The sequence below is a fragment of the Sturnus vulgaris genome, chromosome 9, assembly GCF_052056855.1.
Source record: "Sturnus vulgaris isolate bStuVul1 chromosome 9, bStuVul1.hap1, whole genome shotgun sequence".
NCBI lineage: Eukaryota > Metazoa > Chordata > Aves > Passeriformes > Sturnidae > Sturnus > Sturnus vulgaris.
In genome coordinates this window covers 1,914,424-1,936,250 of record NC_142251.1, presented here as the reverse complement: position 1 = coordinate 1,936,250, position 21,827 = coordinate 1,914,424, and the positions used below count along the sequence as shown (strand labels likewise).

At 45.8% G+C, this 21,827-nt stretch overlaps 1 protein-coding gene across 1 annotated transcript in view; it reads left to right on the top strand.

Moving 5' to 3' along the window:
- The window catches only part of ROR1 (ROR family WNT receptor 1), a 143,875-nt gene that overhangs the window by 97,573 nt on the left and 24,475 nt on the right, over positions 1-21,827 (top strand). The window contains exons 3-4 of the mRNA XM_014870512.2: positions 10,979-11,266; positions 13,082-13,112. Coding sequence (XP_014725998.2) covers positions 10,979-11,266; positions 13,082-13,112 — 319 coding nt within the window. The remainder of the gene's footprint in view (positions 1-10,978; positions 11,267-13,081; positions 13,113-21,827) is intronic.

Sequence of the window (21,827 nt, the reverse complement as noted above, 5' to 3'; positions counted from 1 at the left end):
CTGATTTAAAAATCTTCATTTTTCTTGATTTTACCTAATCAGCAAACAAAGGGGATCAAGGGGTATTCAAGATAAACCTCGGGATCCTTTGCCATTTAATTCCGTGTGGTTCTGTGATTTCTGGAGATTGCTGTGTTCATTTCTTGTACCAGGAAAATGTTCCACGTGGCAAAAATATTTCAAGATGACCTGTCACACGTTTTTTGCTGGTGGATCTTGGGATTTGAACTTAAAATTCACAAGCAACAGGCACTCAGTTTGCCCTGATGTGTTTTACTGTGAAATTTTGAGGCTTTAATAATACAAAATACATTTGCAGGTGGTAATTAGGTGTAATTTGGAGCTCTCCAAGGCGTATATATTGTAAAAAAAATGAGAGATTTATCATTCTCCTTCATTTTGGAAATTAAGCACTGCTAATTTAAGGCAAATTGCTGAGATTCCCTCATTGCAAGGCAGTGGCTGCAGCTCCTGACTCAAACCTGTGCATCTTTGAGGATGCTCTTAGCTCCCCTCACTGTTCCATTTGTCAACCACTTTTCATTTGCTGCTGAGATGGAAATTTCCCAAAGTGGAATTCAGCCCCAGATGGTTTTCCCAACTGTTTCTGTCTGTGTTTTGTTAATGTTTTTTTGAACATGTGTTCATAACGTTTGATGTTGATGCATAAATATGTTTTCTGTGCTTAAGGATGAGGAGAATATGTAATTCTGGTAAATTCAATACTTTAAGTTGATTCTTTCACATCTGCCTTCCCAGCAGGGAAGGAGCAGGACTTTCTGGTGATCCAGGACACAGTGGAGAAGATGAAAGTCAAAGGGCTGGTGCTTGCTGGTGGGAAAGGGAGAAAAGCTTGTGGTCATTCAGCAGAGAATTCCCAAATGCCAGCAAATTGCTGAGGAAGGTGAAGAATGGATTTCTTGTCCCTCTGCAGGGATTCATCCATGTGCTCATGGCAGGTCTGGGCTGTGCTCAGGGAACATCCCAAAGCTGGGGAGAAGTGAAGGAGGTGCTTCCCCCAGGCAGGATCCTGGAATTTCTGAACGGTTTGGGTTGGGAGGGACCTTAAAGCCCATCCAGTGGCACCCCAGGGACACCTTCCACTGTCCCAGGGTGCTCCAAACCCCATCCAGCCTGACCTAGGACACTTGCAGGGATCCAGGGGCAGCCACAGCTGCTCTGGGCATACTCCCAGGGAAGGATTTCTTCCTGATATCCCATCTGAACCTGCTCTCTTTCCACGTTTCTTCCTTGTTTGGCAGCTTTCTTTGGTTTTCCAGAAAGTAGCAAATAATTAAGTGGCCTGGAAAATAAAAGTCCAAAGAGCCACAAATCCACCCAAAAGGTCAGAGAAAGGAAAACTTTGATTTGGGAGAGTCCAAGCAGAGCTTGCCCCTGTGTGATTGAACCATGTCCCACGTTACCTCCATGGCACCTGCTCCTGAGCTGGAGATATTGTCAGGAACAGGTCAAAAATGAAGTTCCCTTTTTCTAATCCACGTGGAATGCAGCAATTAGCAGCTCTTGGGCTGAATCCCGCATTCCTGGGGGATTACCGGCCCCTTTGCTGGGGCTGATTAGCATTTCCAGCGTTGGCAGCTCCCACACCTGAACACGGATTTACATAAGGGATTAAAAGGCGTTTGTGCCCGAAAAGCTTCGTCACAGGGGCGGCTTCTCCCGGGGCTCCTGGCAGCAAAAGCTCGCAGGTTTTGTCTTGTCTCAGGCACCAATTGGGGCTTTCATGTGGGAGCTGCTGCTTCTCCTCAAAGCCTTGGAAACTCCACCTTGGAGCCGGCCAAGCACACGCTGAGTTGTGCTGTGGAAACCTCAGAGCACAAAGTGAGGCTGGGTTCCCATTTCTTTTGCATCTCAAGGACTCGACATTCTCTTGTCTTCCAGGAGGTCACGCCGGCGTCCCAGTAAAACTCCTTTTAAAGCCTGTTAAGTTCACCACATGAAAGCGGTTTCCAACCAGATTTCCCCATTAAATCCCTGCCCTGCTCTAAGTGGCTCCAACTCTACCTGGTGCATTTTGGAAATGAGCATCTCCTCCTCCAGTGTGTGCCCCGTGCTGGGGAAGGAGGAACAGCTTGATAATAATATTCTGCATTTTGAAATAATGACTTAATCTGGTGCTTCCCCTCTCTGGGTGAGTTCTGCAGTGATTACCTTACAACTGAGCCCTATTCAGGTTTCAATTTCTATTAAATAAGCTAAATCGACAGCATTAAACAGTTGCCTGTTTATTCTTTTTAGCAGGAAATGAATTTAAAAGAGACGCAGCCACCCGTGAAGAGCTGTTGAAAGCAACGATTGATGGGAGGGAGGAGGTGGTTTCTCACCAAAACCTTAAAAAAACAAACAAACTGAGCATAGAAAATAAAAAATAATCACTTTTAAAACAGGGGAGATTTAGCTATGAGCGTTTCTCTCTCTTTCCCTCCTGGAAAACCATGGTGTGCAGAGGGAATGCCACGAGGGAGAAAGAGAAATGAAAATATGATCCTATAAATATTTAATTCTGTAAGGAGAAATAAGTGAAGTTGGGGGGATAAAAGGGGGCTCTGGTGTTAGGAAAAGCCCCATTCCAGGGGGCTGGTGGCAGCATGTGAAGCTTTTCACTCCCAATTTTTGGTTGATATTTCCTTTGGCTGGGGGAGCCTGGAGCAGCCCCAGGTGGGAGATTTCCCATCCCATAGGGGCTGGGAAAAGCCTCATCCATGTGTGCTCCTCCCCAGCCCCCTGGCACAGGGATTTATTCTTGGATTTCTCCTTCCCTGCCTGTCACCTCCCCTTCTGTCCCCTCACTCCACCAGCTCCTGCTCCAGCTCTTTGGGAAAGCTCCCAGTTTCCCATCTTTTCCTCCTCCAGAGAGGTGAAGAGCCCTCCATTCAGCTGCTCCTCTCCCACAGAACAGATCAGGGAAGGAGAGGCTTTTTCCTTCTTCCTTCCATCCCATGTCAGTTTATTTACAAAGAAACAGGCCTGAATTGGAATGAGAGCCTCTTTACATCAGCTACACTGGAGGAATTGTTTGGGATCTCTTCATCCTTAGGCAAAGATAATATTGGAGTCTTTGCCAGGAAGGAGTCAGCTTTGGGATTTTATTGTAACTGTGAGTAGGATTCAGCTCCAGTGGCTGCTCATTCTGCAAGGCTGGTAAGAGAATGATGGAGCTTCCCTGGAATGGGTCCTGCCAGTGCCCCCTTCCCTCCTCCAGAGGCACAGGGATGTGTCCTGGCTGTGGCTGAGCTGAGGGCACTGGGGCAGGGCTGCAGCTCATCTCCTTTCCTGGTTCTTCCTCCTTCTTCCAGGACCTCTTCCCTTGGTCCTTCAGCTCCCAAAAAAGCCATTACTGTGAGGTTTTGCCTATTTTCCTTTTCCTTTCATGGCCTTTCAGCTCTGGCAAACAAGTATAAAGCCTTGGAGCTTGGGAACCATTTCCATTTCCAGACATCCATGATCCCAAGGCCAGGCTTTGATCAAGGATCACCTCCAGCATTCCTTCCTTGGGATGGTCTGGGGTTCCACAGCACAAAATAACTGTGGAGGGTCCAAAGAAGGGATGGGAGAGGTGCAGTGTTTGGGACTGTGTGTCCTGAACTTCCTGGAGATCCTGGAGTGGGCAGAACATTCCCTGGAATGGCTGGACAACAGCTCCAGCACAGCAGGAGGAAAATGCAGACAGTGGAAGGTCTGCAGGACACCCAGGGGTGTCAGGACATCCAGGGGTGTGCAGGACATCCAGGGGTGCAGCCAGGCTGCTCATGGAGCCCTTGGCTCACTGACACATCCAGGCTGAAGCTGCCACCTTGGCACATCCTTCCAGGCAGGGAAAGGACCTGGCTGGAAGTTCCTAGAGGGAAAATCTCAGGGAGAATTTAACTTTTATCCCAAACAACAAAAACACAACAAACATGGGGAAATCCAGGTGGATCGAGGCCTCCTTCCTTTGGCCCCAGTCCTTCAGAGATTCCAGATTCTCCTTTGAAATCACTGGATGTGAATTCGATACGTGTGCTGAAAGGGGAAGAATTACAGCTTTCACATTCATGCACAATTTACCTTTCTATTTTCCTTTATTATCTGGGGGATATGGGGTAAATCAAGCTCCCCTGATGGGGCTCAGGGTTCTGATTCGATTTGTGGGGTCCTGTTAGTAGCAGGGCAGTAAATTACTGCTACTTTGTTTGAAAATTTTTTTAGCCACAGTACATTAGCTCCTTTTGTTTGCTTTTCCACTGACGGAGTGCACGTTTTTATTTGAGAATTTGTGTTTCTTGAATGTCTCATTTATAAATAATACAGGGTGTGAAATTCGAAGGTCACAGAACACAGCCTGAAAATGAAACCACCCTGAGTAACTTTTGGGCTTTCATGGCAAAAATCTTCCACAAAAAGCTTCACTTACATCAGATTTTCTATATAATCTGAATGTGTGCAGTGAATATTGACCACCATACATAAGGTAACTATATATAATAACCTTTTCCTGGCTCATCCAGCTATCTTTGTTTATTTGAAAGATTGATAGATCAGAGGGTCAAGGGACGTGTTTTATTGTACGTTTCTGTTCCAAATTTCCTGACATTTTTGGTTGAAAAAAAAAAAAAATAGACCTTTAAAAAGCACAGAAAGGGCTAATAAGAACCAGATCCTAAAGTGATGCTATGTCAAAATGTCAGAAATAACAGCTTTTCTTTGACTCCACAGCATTAATCTTGAGGCACATACCTTTCCATACACCCTCCCTTTAATGCTTCAGTTTTTCTTTGTGGCTCTTTACTGCAGAGCAGCTTCTAAAGTGACAACAAAATCCCTTGATGGTTTTCAGTAGTTGGCTTTATAGCTGGATGTGGACATTTGTTTACCTATTCCAAATCACTTTTTGTTTTGGTGATAAAGTTTCGAGGTTTCCTACTTGGGCTATAAAAGTGGTTCCTGAGTAAAGAAAAACTTCATTTCCCCTCAGAGTGACCTCTGAGACATTTGTCCTTAAACCTCTGAGTTGTCTGATGAAAGGAGGGGCAGGAGCAGCTCTGAAATGCATTCAAGAGTTCAGTGAGTTGTCCAGTTCCCATCCAAAAGCAGTGGGACTCAGGTTCCAGATAATTTTTTTGGAAGTCCATTTTCCCTCCACAAGCCCAATGCTGTCTCTAAGCTGCCAGTTATCAGAATATAAAAATTAATTCTGAGAGTCCCAGTGACAGTGGAGATCTGGAAAGCCACCAGGCCTCGAGCTGTGCCCTGCCTGGTTGAGGTCAGTGAGTTCTCCTGGGTGGCACTGAACCCTCTGGGTAGAGTCTGGGAAGGGGAAAATCCAGGACAGAACTTCCATGTGCACCCCAAATTGTGTCCTGCACATCTCTGAGGAAACCCATTGGATGTAAACTGAGCAAGCCAAGGCAGCAGAGGGTTTCCTTTTGTCCCAAGACTGCAGACATTGGATATTTCCATGTGATTGTCTGGACTGCTTTATTCTGATATTCTTCAAGAGTTGCCAGATCCTGACTTGAGCACAGCATCTCTTTCCTCCCACTGTCATTCCTCTTGTTTATCCATTTAAAATAAGTGAAATTCCAAGTGGGAGTTTTCCTTTTACCCCTTTCAATGATGAGGTGTGGTGATCAGACCCACGGGGAGTTGTTTTCCTTTGTGAGTTCTGGGCAGATCCAGCAATCCTTGGTGAATCCTTTTCCCAAGGGATGTGTATGGCCATGCTTCCATCAGAAATCCTGCTGCTTCCTTCCTTTCCATGGAGCAGCCAGCAAGCCCCTCCAGCACCTTCAGTCTGTGTTGTTGACTTTCTCCAAAGACAACTATTCCACATGGAAAATTTCCAGTGCAGTGAGCTTGGTGGTGGTGGTGGATTTTTGTGAGTCTGGAGCACATCCAGGTGTGGCACCACACTGGATTTGTGGATAATCCAAGGCTGTGAATGAATGAAAATGCAGCTTTCCCTGAGACACTTTTGGCCATTTTTCCAGTGTGTGCAGTGACAAAGATCCAGGGAGCTGCCAAACCTTTCAGTTCACAAAAAAGAATTCAAGGATGGGGCTTGATCAGCCTGGTCTGGTGGAAGAGTCCCTGCCCATGGCAGGGTTTGGAATGAGCTGATCACTGAGCTCCCTCCCAGCCCAAACCATTGCAGCATTCCATAAATGCAAAAAGCACTGGAATATTGGTGTCCCTCTGCCTTGCTCCAGCCAGTCAGGTTCTGCTTTCTGTGCTGCAGTGCAGGTTTGAATCTTCAAATCCAGAATGAAACAACTTCTCCAGGCCAGCAGCTGGAAAAGGTGTCCCCACAGCTGCTTGAGGAAAGGTCTGGAGATGTTTGCAGAGATCTGTGTTGTTCCCCATCTGTAATGGAAGGAACTTGGCTCACCAGCCTCTCCTGTGCACCTGGATTAAAGCTGCTTTAGACTTGAGCAGAGACTTTAATTTTAGCTTTTCTTTGAATATTCCGAAAGATCAGAAGGGCAGAAAGAGAAGGATAAATGAAACAACAACTCCTCTCATAAAATGACCCTTCCAGGGTCTAATCCTGCATCCCCATCGTGCTTTAAACACCTTGTGAAATCAGAAACATGCAGCACACACGGTGCTGGGGGGAAAGGTCTCCCTGTGGCCAGCAAAATCCTCCTGCAGGCCAAGGGGGTGTAACTGCTCTGAGACGTGTCTTTGGTAATTTAAGATAGAGTAACCATGTGCTCACAGAGCAGATTAACATTCCTGGGCTGGCCAGGACGAGCTTTTATTTTGAAAGCCACCTGGGTTCCACTTAAAAGCAGTAGAATAGTGGAGGATTTATTAGGACTGGGCAGGCTCCTATTTAACAATGTCAAGGCAGAGCTGTGGAAATACAGACACTTCTCTTCTTTGGAGACATGCAATGCTCTACATTTGGTCCTTGCACAGCTGTTGCTGTTCTGTAACATCAAACCAGCACAAAGTTTGGCCATGAAGGATACCTAATATTTGGGTTTTATATGCAGTGTCTCCAATTTATGTGCTCAGAATCAGGAGGATGACTTATGATGTGTTGTGTTTGCCTTGGCAATGGCTCAAACCCAGAAATATATTTCAGGCTTGGCTTTCCAGATATTATCTCAAGTCATTTAAAAGTTCATTATAGGGCACCCGCTAGTGCTGCTCTAGTAAAGGGGCTGTCAGCATTTTTCAAGGGTTTATAACTCAGCCATTAAAAAAAAAACTCTCTGTGGGCTGAAACTTGGCATTCAGGGTCTAGGCCCAGCAGTAAATTGTTTTTACAAATTAAAAAAAAATCAGTTTGACTATTATTAAATTATAGGTGGGCTAAATTTTATTTAGAACTCATTCAGGCTATTCTCCTGTACTTCTGTAAATTAAAACATTTCCCAAATGTTTTTATAGAGTGCTACTCTAAAATATGGACAGGCTTTTGTTCAGTGCTCAAAACCCTGAGATTTAACTTAAAATGTAATAACAGTGCTTATCCCAGCATAGCACTTTCACCTTCAAAGTGCTTTATGAGCATTATCTCATTAATGTACATAGCAGCCTCCCCATGATGTAAGAGGGATTATTATCCTCACTTTATGGCTGGAGACATCGAGCCAAAAGGTTTAAGGCTGTTTTTAAAAGGCCTTAGTTGCACAAATCCCATGTGAGCTTTGATTGGCTTTGGGTGTCTACTTCCCTTTGGCTCTTCTAAAAAATCACAACTGAGCTGATTCACCCAAGGCTGCTCCGAGCCAGGATTAAACTCAGACTTTCCAAAGGCCAGTGCCACCAGACTGGATCATTCCCAGTACATAAAAACCTTCCTTTTTCCTAAGAAATTGTTCTGTAGGTCAGAGGGAGTCAAATCCATCTGGAGAGCTCCTGGATGGCAGGAGAGGCTCAGATGAATTTAGGGGAGATGCTTTGGATTAGAAGGGACCTTAAAGCTCATCCCATCCCACCCCTGCCAAGGGACACCTTCCACTGTCCCAGGCTGCTCCAGCCTGGCCTTGAGCACTGCCAGGGATCCAGGGACAGCCACAGCCAATCTGGGCACCCTGTGCCAGCCCTGCCCACCCTCCCAGGGAACAATTCCTCCTTTGATGGGCTTTGGAAGGTGAGAGACACAATAAAAACACGACTGGGCTTCTCTCCAGCCCCTCCACACTGGGGCAATGGATGAGTTTGGTGCATGCCAGGGAAGGGATGCTCATCATTTTGTGCCTCAGTAGCAATGCAAGGTTTTTGGGGAGTTCATTTTCGATTCCAAAACTGCTTTGTCTGTGAGAAACATCTCCCAGAGCTCCCAATGGCTTCAAACCTGCTCTGTTTAAATCTCATCTCGGGTGAGCTGCTTGATCTGCTTTACTATTCGGATGCTAAATTTATGGATTTGAGGACTAATCTAAGGTGAATTTAGAAGATTAATTTGTTTTAGTGTTTCTGCAGTAGCTCATGGAGGAAGGTGGAGAACAATGAGAGGAGTCAGCAGCTCCTGAGGCCACTTGAGTTGGTGCTTACAGAGAAATCGCAGCCACACTTTTTCACTGCCTTATGATTTCTATTGATGCTTCAGAATCCTTTCCCAGCCTTTGGAAAGCTGCCCTACATCCTCACTCCTTTATTTGCCTCTGCTGTATTGCTCAGGACCTTTCAAACATTCTGTTCCCTGTGCTGTTTGTCAGGCAGCCCATCCCAGAGCCCTTTGTGTCCCTGTTAGGCTGGAGATGTCTGAAGCATTCTCGGGAACATTATCAGGAATTACAGAAATGGCTGCGGTACAGAAATGTTACTTTGGGTAATTAACTGCGGTTCTCCGGTCCCAGGCTATTAGTGGGACTTTATTGAACCCAGATTGTGCAGAAAGCCCAGGAATCCATGAGCTGGCTGCAAATCTGCTTCCCAGAGAGGGTGTTAGGATGGCAGGGCAGGAACATTCCTTGGGATGGAGCTTGGAGAAATGCTGCTGGGGAGCTGAGGAGCCATCGGGCACCCCTGAGAGGTGTCAGACCCTGTTGTCTGTCCTGCAGGGCTGGGACCTCTGTCCTTTTCACCCCATCCAGAGATTCCCCAAATGACTGGATCCATGGGAGTGTAGGAACAGCTGGATTTTCATAGAATCATGCAATGTTCAGGTTGGAAAAGACCTCCAAGATCATTAAGTCCAACCAGCACCGTGTTCACCACCAAACCACATCCCCAAGTGCCACTTCCATGTGTTTTTTGAACATTTCCAGGGATGGTGACTCCACCACTGCCCTGGGCAGCCTGGTTCAATGCTTTACAGCTCTTGCCACGAAATTTTTATCCCTGATACCCAACCTAAACCTCCCCTGCTGCAACTTGAGGCCGTTCCCTCTCATCCTGTCCCTTGTGAAGCACAGTTTAACACCTGCACATTAGGACTGGAGTGAAAAAATACACGTGGAAAAAAAAATATCTGTGGGCAGTGCCTCGGTGCCAAATGCTTGTCCCAAATGGCTCCTGGGACCAGGTGAGGACAGGGACGCCTTGTTCAAAGTGCTGTGCAAACACAGGGTAAGTGGTGTGCTAAACAGATTAAAAACAAAGGCAAGAGATACTGCTCTCCACAAACCATAATGAAGGGAGGAGCTGGGCAAGCCAAGATTACAGGGAATAATTAGGGAAGTGGTTTACTTAGGCAGGACGAGTGGCTGAGCTGGTTTGGAACATGCTGGAGGGTTTTTTCACACTTTTGGGAAGGTTTCATGCTGGAGTTAAGTGCAGATGGACTTGAGAGTGATGGAGCACAAGCAGCACAGCAGCAGTTTGGGGATTCCCCATGTCTGGAAGTGTCCAAGGCCAGGTTGAACAGGGCTTGGAGCAACTTGGGACAGTGGAAAGTGTCCCTGCCTATGGCAGGGGGTGGAACTGGATGAACTCCAAGGTCCCTCTCAATCCAAATAATTCTGTGATTCCAAGTTCACTGACTGATTCTGGCTTTTCTTGACCTCCTGGTTTGGCTCTGAGAGTCCAGGAGCCAGATCCAGTCAGGATTTCTCATTCCTTGGCCACCCTGCTGGGACAGCCAGCAGCTGATGATGGCTCTGAGCACTAATGGCCATTGTTAGGTTTGAACTCTGACATGGAGATGAAAGCCTGAGGATTCCATTTCCCCATCCCCAATCCATCTCCCTCCCTGCCTTTAAAGGATTTAATGAAATGGTGAATACAGTGAACTGGGAATGGGCCTCTTCCTGAAGCATGGCAGGGATACAGCCCTTGACAGAAGGCAGTGCTAAGGAATGGATTAGGAGAGATTCATCTTTGTAATTTTAATTTAATTTGATTTTTCAATCACGAGCCCTACTTCAGATTGGAGGTAATCTTCAGTACTCTTAGCCATGGAAATACTGAGTAAGAATAAAGGCTCCTCTCCCAGATATGATCCCTATTCCTCTCCTCTGCAGCTGGTGCTTACAAAATCATGGATAACACACTGTCTGCTCTGCCTGTGAGTCACTGAAAATGGCTTGGAGACAGGATCACAGAATCCTGGAATGGTTTGGGTTGGAAGAGACCTTAAATCTGATCCCATCCCAGCCCTGCCATGGCAGGGACACCTTGCACTGTCCCAGGCTGCTCCAAGCCCCAGTGTCCAACCTGACCTTGGACACTTCCAGGGATCCAGGGGCAGCCTCAGCTTCTCTGGGTAACAGGATTTTCACTTCTGAATGATTCCTTTCATACATCCTTATATTTGGTGGATTCTGGCATGAGCAGAGGCAGGTCAGCATCAAAATGAACAACTGGAGCACTGAGCTGTTTTTCATGTTTATTGGTTAGGAAAAAATAAAGAAAAAAGAACAGCAGGGTTTTTTTTTCTTCTGAAAATGAAGCCAAATAGGAGATGTTGAAACAGCATGATATCCACCTCTGTGTTTTTTCCAAAGACAAGCAGGAGTTTTCTCCACAGTGACATTCCCTGCTCTGGGCTCCTTCACTCCCTTCCTTTTCTCTCCAACCCCAGATTATTTCCTAACGCTGGACGAACCCATGAACAACATCACCACCACCCTGGGCCAGACAGCAGAGCTGCACTGCAAAGTGTCTGGGAACCCTCCTCCCACCGTGAGGTGGCTGAAGAACGACGCTCCCGTGGTGCAGGAGCCTCGCAGGATCTCCTTCCGAGCCACCCCCTACGGCTCCCGCCTGCGCATCCGCAACCTGGACACCACCGACACCGGCTACTTCCAGTGCGTGGCCACCAACGGCAGGAGGACCGTGTCCAGCACCGGGGTGCTCTTTGTGAAGTTTGGTGAGTTGTTTCCTCTTGAAATCTTCCCAGCTTTTATTTGGAGGAAGTGTTTGTCCAGGGGAGAGCGGCGCGCCGGCGGCCGTGCAATTGTTCGGGTCGGGAAAGGAGAATGGGTGAAATTTGATTTTTGATGTCGATGCCTTGAGGAGCTGGAGCAGAGGCTGCACACGGAGTTAAGGGGAATAAAATGGGTATTTATTGTGAGGTTTACAAAAGTCACAGCCCAGCAATATCAGTGCCACAGTGGTGGTCCCTGCCTGGATGGCTCCAAGATGGAAGGAAAGGAGGGGTTGGTCACAAAATCTCACACTTTTATAGGTTCTGGTTAATTTGCATGAACCCACCCTCCACCTTTCCACATACTTTGTGCTTAGGGCCTGAAGTTTGGAGAAACTGTCCTTGAGTTCATAACTAGAATAGGAACTGTTCTGTCTTCATCACCCCAGCACATCAGAAAAGCACATCCAAGGAGAACAGGAAAACTGAAAACTAAAGGCATCAATGTTATTAATTTGTTAAACTGATTTGTTAAATCGAGGTTGTGCAGACAGCCCAGGAATCCATGAGCTGGCTGCAAATCTGCTTCCCAGAGAGGGTGTTAGGATGGCAGGGCAGGAACATTCCTTGGGATGGAGCTTGGAGAAATGCTCCTGGGGAGCTGAGGAGCCATCGGGCACCCCTGAGAGGTGTCAGACCCTGTTGTCTGTCCTGCAGGGCTGGGACCTCTGTCCTTTTCACCCCATCCACAGATTTCCCAAATGATTGGATCCATGGGAGTGTAGGAACAGCTGGATTTTCACAGAATCATAGAAATTGAATAGAAATTTCATGGAATGTTCAGATTGGAAAAGACCTCCAAGATCATCAAGTCCAACCAGCACCCAGCACCACGTTCACCATTAAACCATGTCCCAAGTGCCACATCCACGATTTTGAAACATTTCCAGGGATGGTGACTCCACCACTGCCTTGGTCAGACTGTTCCAATGATTTTGGAGGAGAAATTATCCCAATATCCAATCTAAACCTCCCCTGGAATAGCTTGAAGCTGTTCCCAGATCCCAAATCCCCCCTGGCTGTCCCCTCCTGTCAGGGAGTTGTGCAGAGCCACAAGGGCCCCCCTGAGCCTCCTTTTCTCCAGGCTGAGCCCCATTAATGTGGTGCCTGGGTAGATTCAGACCAGAGGAGAAAAACTCCTTTATTCTGAGTGACCTCTGTGTCTGGTGAGTGAGAAATTTCAGCTGGCACTGCAGGCTGAGGGGCTGAAATGAGACACATATATACCTGTCAGGGAAAATAAGCACTCATTCTTCCAAGTTTATATTGAGATAACTGCCTTCAAAGCTGATCTTAGCACTCAGAAGATTCCAAACAAGAAACAGGTTTTGTGTGTCTTCTCCTCCTCCACGCTCAGGGGGAAATAATTCACCGAGATGAAGATATTTGCACACAATCCTGGTTAATCCCCTTTGGAACTGGACAAATAACACACAAGGGATGATGGATGTGATGAGTTTCATCATCTTTTTTTTTTTTTTTCCTGATTTCTGCTAAGAAATTAATCATTAGATGTTCTGCTAAGGCAGTTTCAAGAGGAGGGTGAGTTGCTCACCTGTTTATTGTCCTCATGTCATATTGTGCAGCCAGTACAGGTTTGTCTGTGGTGCTGAGGGACTGTCACTCCTCTGTTCAACCCCATAAACCACAGCCAACACCACAGACTGGTGCTTTTATCTTTTAAAAGCTTTTCAAAAGCTTCCTGCTTGCTACCTTGCTGTAACTCATCCTGCTGTTTTTCTTCTGTCACTTTTCCAGGTCCCCCGCCAACAGCAAGCCCAGGATCCTCGTAAGTCCTTTCATGTCTCTTCTGTGGCTTCATTAATCTTGCATTTCAGCAGGCAGAAGTTCATTTGTCATTCAGTGTGACAGGAGCACTTTTACATTCTGCTTTTTAAGTCAGATAGGATGGTAATTTATTAGAACTGAGTTATCTGTCTCGCAGTTGTATTTTCATGTTATTGTGTCAACTCCTATTTCTTACCCCAGACTTCTTAATTTCCAATATTATTACCTTTAGATCTTCTGGTGCCTTCAGTCTGTGAAGTGATTTCAGGTACTTCATCCATGTCACAGCCCAATCTGGAAAATATTTATCACTACAAGCAGATTTTACTACCCAGGGGCTTCTTGCTGATTTGAAGGGTCGTAAACTGTGTCTGTGTCTCTGTACCTGTATTAATAAACTGTCTGAGAGCTGAGGATTTAAAGATTGAGTGGGTGGGAGGGAGCAGAGGCTGTTTGTACCACAGTTCCCTGTGTCCTGCAGCTCAGGTTTGGCTCCTGCTGCAGGGTCTGAGCACTTCCCACATTATATTTTGACAGTGGAGCTTCTGTCTTGGGCACTTTTTGAGAATATTCGCTTCTATCTCCAATTTCAAAATATCTGATCAAACCTGCTCACCACCTTTGCAGTGCCTTACTGTTCTCCAGTGTGATCTGCAGCTGTCCTGAGGTTTAGAATCAGTTTTGTGGTGCTGTGTCCAGCTTATTCACATCTCACGTTGTGGAAAAATATTGAAAATCCACCTCTCTTGGTGAGGGGAGGGAAACACAGAACCAACTAATCCAGAAAATGAATCCATTAATGCAATTAATATAATTACAAGTCATGCAAAAACCTGGGGATGTGAATGTTCCTGGCTCCTTATGGAAGATTTTCCATGAATTATTGCAGAGGATATAGAAGAGGAGAAGCATCTGACCACAAAAGGATGTTGTAGGATGCCCTCTAATGGAACAGCCTAAAATGTGGTTTTATCTTCCCTTGTGAAGGTGCCCCGGTGTGGAATCCTGGGGTTTGTTTTGGGAGGGGAGCTCTTTGCTGGCATTTCAGCTCTGGGTGGTGATTGGGGAGTTCTGGGGAGGGAATTCTCCTGCTGCTCTGGGATTTGGGGACTTAATTATGAATGAGGTGAGAAAATGGGGATTTTGTGCTGCTCTGAAATTTGTGGGGTTAAACAACACATCCTTGGGGGGGGTCAGGACCCAAGTGAGGGCAGTGTGAGCACAGACAGCAGAGAGCTGGGCTGGAATTTCACTGTCTAGGCACTCAGGATTGCCTCACTTCTTAAAACAAAATACATTTGGGAACCTTTTTTCCCCATTTTTTTTTTCTTTCTGGTAGGGTTTTGGTGGGGTTTTGCCCACTTTATAAGAAAAAAAAAATGATCACAACTTTACCAGCTAAAATACACACAAAGGATGTGAAAAGGTGAAATGAAAGGAGATGTCCTCTTTAATAGTTGATTTTATAGCTGTGCCTTATAGTTTTGTGACCAAAAAAGATATTTAATCACACTTCAGTTGCATGCTGTGAAATGCAGAAGGGAAATTTCCTCAAATTCTGGTTCTTTGTGTTTGCTGTTCTTTCCATGCAAAGAATATCCTGAGGATTGGATTGTGGTGACTCACTCACATGCAGCCTTCTCCCTGTACAAGTTTAAAAATGAATTTCTAGATATGAAATTAATTTTTCTGCCTTTTTTTTTTTTTTTCTGTGAAAACCAAGCCCATCAGTGCCAGTTTTCAAGCTCCAGGGTGAGAGATGAAGCACCTGGCTGACCTCCCTCATCATCCTCCCTCTGGGGAAACACTTTCCTTGGGAATAGTCTGGAAGCTGGGTCATAAAATTCAGAACAAAACTGATGGCAACTTCCTGCTTTTCCTTTTTCTTTATCAGTCACCCATGAGTGGAAGGTTCTGTTCATTTACAGATTTCATTTGAGGATTGTGTTTTTAAAAATATCCACACACTCAGCACTTTTCCTTCCATAATTTATAGGTGCAGAGCTGTGCCCCGATGTGATGGCAGGAAAACAGATGAGCCAAGTGTGAATGGGAATGTTAAATGCTGATTTCTGTGAAAGGAGACAGGCAGGGATAGAGAACACAATAATTCATGTGTGTTATTTTTGCTGCTTTCCCCAAGCCTGTCTTCGAGCCAAAAGTCTGATTTGGAAATGAGTGTGAAGCAAAGGCAGCAGTGCTGTCCCTAAGGACGCCAGGAACACAAGGGTGGGCAGCCCTGAAAATCCTTCCTTTAACTCTTCCCTGTTGGAAAAGCTGTCAAAGCCCTGGAATCACCTTCCATGATCCTGCTCTGCTGCTCTGACTTAGCTGGGAAAAGCTTCTTTTGTTTAAAAAAAAAAAAAACAAAACAAAACAACAAAGAAGCCCCACCACTCGTGCTTTGTGAATAAATCATTATTTTATCTTTGGGTGCTGCAGATGAAGGGGCAGCTCCGGGCAGCTCAGGGGATGTGGGGAGGGTGTGAATGCTGATGTTCCACATCTGGATGTGTCCCCAAGAGGCAGCTCCAGGCTCTCCAGCTGCTGGAATCGTTTCCCCAGCAGGCTGGGAGGGGCAGAGGGGTCAGGGAGCCCTGGCTGGGAAAGGCCACCCTCGGCTGATGCATCTCCTTCTCTTTTCCATGGATTTCTGAGTTCAGATTGGGTTGACTGAACAATTTTTAGGGAGAGAATTTTGGTGGCTCGCTCGTGTCTGTGTATTGTGCACACAAATATATCACAGAATCCCAGAAGGGTTTGGGTTGGAAGGGAACCTCAAAGATCACCTAATTCCAACCCCCTGCCATGAACACCTTCCACTAAACCAGGAATTTGCACATGTACCCAAAAAAACAGATTTTTAACATTATTTTTGAAGTTCCTGTGCTCCACATCCCTTTGAAACTCACTTTTTATCCATCGTGCATGGCAGGGTTGGTGCCTTAAGGACATAGAAATGTGTGTCTGCACCTCAGGTGTGGCTGCAGAGACCAGAACAGGTCAGAGCACAGCAGATTCCTGGAATGAGAGGATTTAATGTAACAATAGAGATGCTTTGGCCTGGGAAATGGTTCTGTGCCCAATCTTTTCGTTCTTTTTGTCTCATTTTCCATTGTTCCCTTTACCTGGAGCCTTGGCTTTGTGTTTATCCCAAACTTTACCCACTGCAGGAGAAATCCTGGGCACAAATCACTGAAATTAGAGGTGGTGGAGCAAGAACTTCCACAAGAGCTGTAGTGAGAACAAAAAGGAAAATGCCAGTTTACATGGGCTGGTGTAAAAATGAGCTGGAAAAACCCTGCTGGAGTGGAATCCAGTGGGAAGAGTGCAGGAAAATTCTGTGTATTTATTATTTATTGTGTTGTGAGCATGTTCTGAAAAGGTTTAACCTGGATATATTGGCAGGGATATATTCCCAAGTGGAATATGTACATGCTGGTGCCAACAGTCCTCTGGAACAGTCCTTTTGTTCTTCATGGAGCCTCTTCTATATATAAATCTCCTAAATATGGCATTGTTTTGTTCTTTATTTAACCACTGGGAATGAGGAGAGGGGAAAAGAGGAGACAAGAGGACTGTAATTTTAAGGAGCATCTGATTCATAAAATGAAATGGGGTTTGTGATTCCCAGAAATAGCTTGCAAGGCTTGTGAAACCACAAACCCCCCTGGATTTTCCCATCTCTTTCAGTGATTGAGATTCTTTTTTTAAATTTTTTTTTTTTTTTTTTAAACTTTCAGCTAAACACATCTGGGTTTTTTAGTAAAACAGATCTTTTGTACAGTGGCTCTGTGTGCCAGCATGGTTCCTGCAACAAGAAAATGTGTCAGCACTGGCCAGCATCCAGGTGAGGCTTGGCCAACTGTGTGTGTGATTGTGGATTTCAAAGGGGAACACAGAGACTTTCCTCTTTTGGCCACAGAAAGTAAAATTTAGAGAAGAAAAAATTCCAATCAAGAGGCCAGAACAGATTCAGTGCTCCAGCAGCATCCTGAGAGCAACGTCCCTGCACTCTGAGTGCCAGCTTTGACTCCTGGAATCTTGGAATTCCAGCCTGTCCCACACTTTGTGGCTGGCACAGAAACTCCCTCCTGCTGTTCAACGCTGGAAATTTGGAATGAGGGCTGGTCACAACTCCCAGGTGTTTTGGTGTGGGATCTTTTACAGTCCCACTGTGTGCTGGTGCAACAGCTCGTTCCTACAGCCTGTGGGATGTGAGGCACAGCCCTGAAGTGGGATATTCCATGCAGAAGCCAATATAAATATATTTTTTGGGGGGAAAAAAAAAACAAAAAAAAACCCCACGTGGTGCAAGGTTGGAGCCTGAGTGGCTGATGCTGACACAAACCATGTTACATCCTGCTGCATGACTTCATCCCAGGGAAAAGAATCCTCAGTTTCCAGGGGCTCAGGCAGGTTATCTGCTGGGAGCAGGCCAGGGGGGAATGGGAATGTTCCCAGGGAGAGCTGGCCTTGTCCTCTCCACGGGCTCTTTGATGTGCTGCACACTTATCTCTCATGCCACTGTCTCACCTTTTCCCTGGTTTGTCCTGTTTTGGCACTGGGGACAATGAAGTGTCTGCTGAGGGTGCACAGGTTTTTTGGGGTTTTTTTGTTGTTGTTTTTTTTTTTTCTTGGATTTTCCTGAGCGAGCAAAAAGGGCTGAAGAGCTCTGGGTGAATGTGATACAGAATTTAGGAAGGCACAGCTGTGTCTTGGATGAAGTGAATTGGCTGCAGAGCCTGTTCCAGGGTGGTTTATCGACCTCAGGGTACTTAGGTAGCTAAATATACACCTTATCTGGGAATGGCAGGGTCCTTTGCCTCCTTACCTCCCCTTATCTCCCAGACATGTGGGAAGCTGAGCCAGAGCAGGATTTAAGGTGTGTTTGAGGGGCCTGAGCTGGAGCTGCTGCAGCTGAAGGGTCTCTGAGCACCTGGTCTGGGGGGATCAGCCCAAACTATTGCAGGAGTGGACTGGAACAGGAAAGAGAATGGAATCCAGGTGGGGTGGAAAGGACCTAAAACCTCATCCAGTGCCACCTCTGCCATGGCAGGGACACTTCCACTGTCCCAGGCTGCTCCAAACCCTGGCCTTGGGCACTGCCAGGGATCCAGGGGCAGCCACAGCTGCTCTGGGCACCCTGTGCCAGCCAGGAATTCCTTCCCAAAATCCAGCTGTTCCTGCCTGCCACGGCCCTGCATCACCTGCCAGCTCTCGTGTGAGCAGTGCTGAAAACAGCCACAATCTTTGCCATGAAATGGCTTAAATTCTAATTTGTTATGCTGTGGCAAGCCTACAGGAAAGAAATTGGCCTGGAGTTTGGTGCAAGATTGACCTTAGAAAGTGCTTCTGACTTTTAAAAGGGTGTCTGATAACAATTCCTGCAGATTTCAGCTGAAGTGTTCCCTTATCTGCAGGCAGCACAAACAGAAACCCCTCCTGCCCACACGTGGCATGAGGGAAAGGTCCAGCCCAGAATGGAGACAGAGCTGAATTATCTGAAAACAAATTAATTACAGAGGTGTCAATATTTTTTTAAGCAGGGAGGGAGAAGGGAGTGAAGTGCATTGGAAGCTGGGGAGCACAAAGGGAAGACAAAGTGCTGCTGAAGAGCTGCCTTGGTTTTCCTTCTCTGCAGGGTCACCCACAGCAACTGCAGATGGGAATAAATGTGGAATAAAGGTGGAAGTGGCCCTTGTGGAATGCTCCAGGCAGCATTTGAGGGGTTTGGGACTTGTATTTCCATCAGACTTTCACACAAGCAGTTGCACAGTCAGTGTTCCCTGGCCTGGCACGTGGGATTTGTGGCCAGATTTTTGAGGGAGTTGGGAATGAGGATAACACTGAAAGAGGCATTTATGCTGTCATTCTGTCTTTATTGCTTTTATTTATACATCAATGGGTTTATTTATATTCATATTTATATATCTAGCAAGACTTTATTGCCTTTTTTAACCCTAGATCCAGGAAATTCTCAAATCCCTCACAGGGTCCTGGTTATTCATTGGACTCAATGATCTTTCCCAGTCTTTATAAATCTATGATTCCAAGGGGACTGATAAGTAAAGTACAGATATAGGATAACTTTTCCTTTCTCTAATTGAATATCTCAGTTATCAGTCTTTCCACAGCACTAAAGAAATCCTCTGATGACATAATTTGACCCTGAGTTACAAACTCTGTGCCTGTTCTCCTGATTTATTTAAATAGGAGCAAAGTGAGGATCATTTTGAAGTTTTTGACAACAGAAAGGCAAAAAATAAATCAAGAAAGGCTGGAAAGTTGCATTACTTCTGCTGATCATTTCCTCCAGAACATTGTGTTCATGGAGATATTCTTCAACTGTTGTAAAAAATAATAAATATCATTAAGCCCAGTTGGCAGTGTGGGTCTGACTAATAATAAACCCAGTCTTGTGAGTTAAACCAAACAGTCAAACCTGCCAAATATTGTTCCCATTAATGCCTCAATGTCACCCAGAGGCCTTTTTCCCTTTTTCCCATTGCTCTCCCTGCAGGAATTGTCTGGGTTGGAGTTCATCCCCCCCCCCAGGACAGGGGACCTGTGTTCCTAAACTCCACATTAGGGCTGCACTAAGTCTGCTTGGAAACAAAACGATTGGATTTGATTAAAGAATTCTGAGCTTCCAAACTTTGCTTTTATTGCCTGAGGCCATCAGGCATTTGTCTCAGAAAATAAAAATTGCACAGCCCCTCACCCAGCAGAGAGGAGGGAGATGCTGGCTGTGCTTCAGAGCAGAGGCATAATCTGCTTTTCCCATATTTCATGTGGTCATTCCAGGTAACTGCTCTTTTGAAGCCAACCCCAAAATCCCTCGTGGAGTTGCTAAAAGCTTGCAGCAGCACTTTGGGCCAAACCACTGGGTTTTTGTGAAGCATTCCAGTGTTCAGGAAGCGGTGTTTGCTCTTTAAGACACTTTTAATCAAAATTTTCTCCTTTAGCTCTAATCAGAAGGACATTTTAAGTGGCTTAGAGGGATTTCTTTGAGCCTGAAGGCTGTGAGGAAAGATCTGACAATATTACAGTGACAATGGATTTCAGCCATCCTGGCCTGGGTCAGGTTTCAGTCCTGGCTTAGCAGAGCCTGGCTTTGGAAGGACTTGGCCTGAATGTGTGTTGTGTGCTCAAAGAGAACAAATCAAAAATGATGTTTTAGAGAGTCTCTAATTCATGTGAGATTAAACCTGATTTTTGTCATGCTTGAGACAACACAGGAAAATTACTGTTTTATCTGTTGTTTTATTTGTGTGTAAATCCAACCCAGTTCCTTCTTCAGCAGCCTTTCACTGCAGAGTTGCTAAAATAGAGGTGGGAAGTGGTTTTTTGGGGACAAGGATTGTATTTTACAATGAAAAATACTCCTCAGTCTCGGGCCTTGGGAGCTTTGTGTTCTGTTTTGGAGGGGGGGGTTTGCTGGTCTACCTTAAAAGCAGTTAAAAAATAAAACAACAACAAAACTTTAAATTCTTTGAAACCAAGGTCCTTGATTTCCCTCCCCACCAGCCTGTGGTGGGTTCAGAGTCATTCCAAGGAGTCAGTGCTGCAGCAAAACCCAGAACTTGAGTTTCTCTCTGGTCCCCACTGCCTCTATTGCCCAATGTTTGACTCCTGGGGAAAGGTGGAAAGGGCTGCAGGTGGAGGAGGGAAGAAGGGAAATAATTCTGTAACCTGGGTGCTCGTGGTGTGAAATGGTGTCTGGCTGCCAGGAGTTCAATATAACGGAGTCAGAAAAGTGACGAGTGAAATTGTGATTTAATTACGATTTTCTGAAAGAGAAAATGGAACATCTCTCGTGTGGAACAAATGGGTTTCAAAATACTTGTTTTACTTCGAACCTTGCAGTGTCTGGTGGCCCAGTGCTGCTCCAGAACTTTCCTGGGCCTTGGGAGTGGCTGGGTGGAAGGGTGGGATAAAGATTCACACATTTCAGAGCCCAATTAGAATATCTGAGGTCACCTCCAAGGTACACGAGGTTCCCCTGTGCCATAATGCTTTTAATGATGAGGGAAATCCTATTTAAAGGTCTCTAATGTTTCTGTGGTCACAGTAAAATCTCTCACATGAGCCAGCAGTAAAATCTCAGTGGGCAAATCTCAATCTCTGTCTCATTTTGTTCTTTTATTTCAGTGCCCAGCTGCTGCTGATATTCCTTAAACAAATCCTCTTCTGCTCTTTTAGTTTTGTGCTGATGGGGAACCGAGGAAAGGAGGGATCTGCTGGAGATTCATCAGATCCCAAGCTCAGCTCTGGGCACAGCTTTATGCAGGTTTTTGGTTTATCAGTGGGCTGGAAAATGAATGAAGATGAAACATTTCGAACATTGCAGGAGTGAAAGCTCCGGTTGCTCGTGGTAGGAATTATCCAGGAGAACAAAAGGAAGGAATAATGAGAATAATTACAGCCTTGCAAGCACAGGGCACTGGCAGGGGGAGAGGCAGCGTCTGTGGCTCTGTGGGATGGATTTGTTTCCTGTCCTTGGCGTTCTTTCACCCACATGAAAAGTCGTTTCTGCCTGCCTGTAAATCCTCTCTTCCCCTGGGCACTTTGGGATTCTCCTCCCCCTTGGGGCAGACTCGGTGCTGAGCTTTTGCTTTTTTTTTGCCTGCTGAGAGATCCCAGGCTGGGATCCAGAGCTGGGTGCTGGACCTTGGCTTGTCCCTGGAAATCTCTGTCCCAGCTGGGAGCTTCC